This window comes from Salmo salar, chromosome 26 (assembly GCF_965601325.2).
Source record: "Salmo salar chromosome 26, fSalSal1, whole genome shotgun sequence".
NCBI lineage: Eukaryota > Metazoa > Chordata > Actinopteri > Salmoniformes > Salmonidae > Salmo > Salmo salar.
Genome location: NC_138316.1, coordinates 48,500,001 through 48,502,960, shown reverse-complemented (window position 1 = coordinate 48,502,960; position 2,960 = coordinate 48,500,001). Strand labels below are relative to the sequence as shown.

At 41.2% G+C, this 2,960-nt stretch overlaps 1 protein-coding gene across 1 annotated transcript in view; it reads left to right on the top strand.

The window, feature by feature from the left end:
- Window positions 1-2,371: 2,371 nt before the first annotated feature.
- Window positions 2,372-2,960, top strand: part of LOC106587973 (very-long-chain (3R)-3-hydroxyacyl-CoA dehydratase) — a 99,205-nt gene continuing 98,616 nt past the window's right edge. The window contains 1 exon segment of the mRNA XM_045708480.2: window positions 2,372-2,803. Coding sequence (XP_045564436.1) covers window positions 2,723-2,803 — 81 coding nt within the window. The 5' untranslated portion in view covers window positions 2,372-2,722.

The following is a 2,960-nucleotide window of genomic DNA, read 5'->3' as shown; positions in this document are numbered from 1 at the left end:
TTTTGTTATACGATTTGTTTCTTTAGACAAAATAGAATTAATGCTTGAACACTTGGCTCCTGTTCACATTCCACCTGCATCAAATGTCATAGACCCATAAACATACAGTGCTTTCATACCCTTTGACCTTTATCACATTTTGTTATGTTACAGCCTTAAAATGGATTCAATTGTTTCTCCCCTCAATCTACACAATACCCCATAATGACAAAGCAAAACAGATTTTTAGAAATGTATTAAAAATAAACTGATCACATTTACATAAGTATTCAGACCCTTTACTCAGTACTTTGTTGAAGCATCTTTAGTAGCAATTACAGCTTTGAGTCTTCTTGGGTATGACGCTAGAAGCTTGGCACACCTGTATTTGGGGAGTTTCTCCCATTCTTCTCTGCAGATCCTCTCAAGCTCTTTCAGGTTGGATGGGGAGCTTCGCTGCACAGCTATTTTCAGGTCTCTCCAGAGATGTTAGATCGGGTTCAAGTCCGGGCTCTGGCTGGGCCACTCAAGGATATTCAGAGACTTGTCCCGAAGCCACTCCTGCGTTGTCTAGGCTGTGTGCTTAGGGTCGTTGTCCTGTTGGATGGTGAACCTTCGCCCCAGTCTGAGGTCCAGAGCGCTCTGGAGCAGGTTTTCATCAAGGATCTCTCTGTACTTTGCTCCGTTCATCTTTCCCTCAATCCTGACTAGTCTCCCAGTCCCTGGGAGAATGATGGAGGCCACTGTGTGCTTGGGGACATTCAATGCTGCATACATTTTTTGGCACCCTTCCCCAGATCTGTGCCTCAACACAATCCTGTCTCGGAGCTCTACGGACAATTCCTTCGACCTCGGCTTGGTTTTTGCTCTGACATGCACTGTCAACTGTGGGACCTTATATAGACAGGTGTGTGCCTTTCCAAATCATGTCCAATCAATTGAATTTACCACAGGTGGACTCCAAGTTGTAAAAACATCTCAAGGTTGATCAATCGAAACAGGATGCACCTGAGCTCAATTTAAGAATTTTATAGCAAATGGTCTGAATACTTATGTAAATTTAAGGTATCTGTTTTTTATTTGTAATAAATTAGCAAATTTATAAAAACCTGTTTTTGCTTTGTCATTATGGGGTATTGTGTGTAGATTGGATCAAAAATGACAAAAAAAACTCTGAATATGGCTGTAATGTAACAAAATGTAGAAAAAGTCAAGGGGTCTGAATACTTTCCGAATGCACCGTACATAGACCTACAGCATCGCAAGTAGGTCAAACTTGATAGTTTGGTGTGCTGGCGCTCTAACCAAGATTATTATGTTGGGTCTGGAGTGCTGATACATGCATCACCTGCCTTGACCTGTATTACTTGCAGTGTGCTTAGTACTTAAGTAAAAATACATTAAAGTACTACTTAAGTTGTTTTTTGGGGTATCTGTACTTTACTATTTCATATTTTTGCCTACTTTTACTTCACTACATTCCTAAAGAAAATAATGTTCTTTTTACTCTACATTTGCCCTGACAACCAAAACTACTCGTTATATTTTGACAGGAAAATGGTCAAAAATCACACACTTCTCAAAAGAACGTCCCTGGTCATCCCTACTGCCTCTGATCTGGCGGACTCACTAAACACAAATGCTTTGTTTGTAAATTATGTCTGAGTGTTGGAGAGTCCCTGGCTATCCGACAATAAATACAAAATTGTCCCTTCTGGTTTGCACTTTTTATAACCAAAAACTTTTACAAGGGTGACTTTCACATGTCATTTTCTATTAAGTTATCTTTACTTTCACTTAAGTATGACAATTGAGTACTTTTTCCACCATTGATGATTTGACTGATTGCATAACAGTCACTTCTATTGTATGTTAGTTAAAAAAAAGAAAAAGCCTTTATTTTACTAGGCACGTAAGTTATGAACCAATTCTTATTTTCAAGGAAAGAACGACAGATTTGTACCTTGTCAGGTCAGGGATTCGAACTTACAACCTTCCGGTTACTAGTCCAACGCACTAACCACTAGGCTACGCTGCATAACATGATCAGTAGTAGGGTGGACATCACTCAATCCTTTTCACACATCAGATGTAAACATTTCAGATGGCATGAATTGGCTGGTGTCACGTGGAGCAGAACATGACGCGGTGCAGCCCTTGTATGTTGGTTACCGCCATAGCATACATGTAGTACATCTGTACTTCTGTACTGTCAAAGACATATCCAGAGACCATCCATATTATATGTATTTCTATTTAAATAGCATCAATGTTTTGAAAACTTTTTTTAATTGTACCGACTGTGCACGAGCACGTTCCTTCCTTTTTTTGATTTGTGGGTATAACGCGCACGTAGCGACCGTTCAGTGCCGGAAAACGTACTGTAACGTTCAATTCAATGGAAACGGTGCTGTTCTGAACGACCAGTTCAAAAACGAGGAAGGCGTGGTTGGGTGGGTTTTGTGTTGGAGGAACGCTGTGCCGCAGTCATTTACAGTAAATTGCTTCAATATACACCCACCAAACGTACCTCAAAGTATGTTCAAGATCGTTTTAGGGAACCGTGTCGTTCAGTACAAACCGTTAAGCGACGTAAACGTTTAATCGAACTGAACGCACCCCTGAGTATCCTGGGATGACTGTTTCCGCCTCTAGCCAGCTGTTCCAATGAATGAGGCGGAGGATCTCCATCGTTGCTTCTCGGTGATATAACATTTCACTAACAGTATCTTTAGATATCACAATGCAGACCCTCACACCCCACGTGTATTGGGCACAGCGTCATGGAGACATCTACCTGCGTGTGGAGCTGAGTGACGCTAAGGTATGTTACGGTGCTCTCCGGTACCGACCTGTCACCGACCTAGATGGTTAGGATAACAAGCTAGCTAGATAGTCAACGTCACTTTCAGACAGTGTATTTGTTTAAGCTCACTGCAGGACGTTTGTAAATTGAATGCACGTTGCTGACATGAACAGAT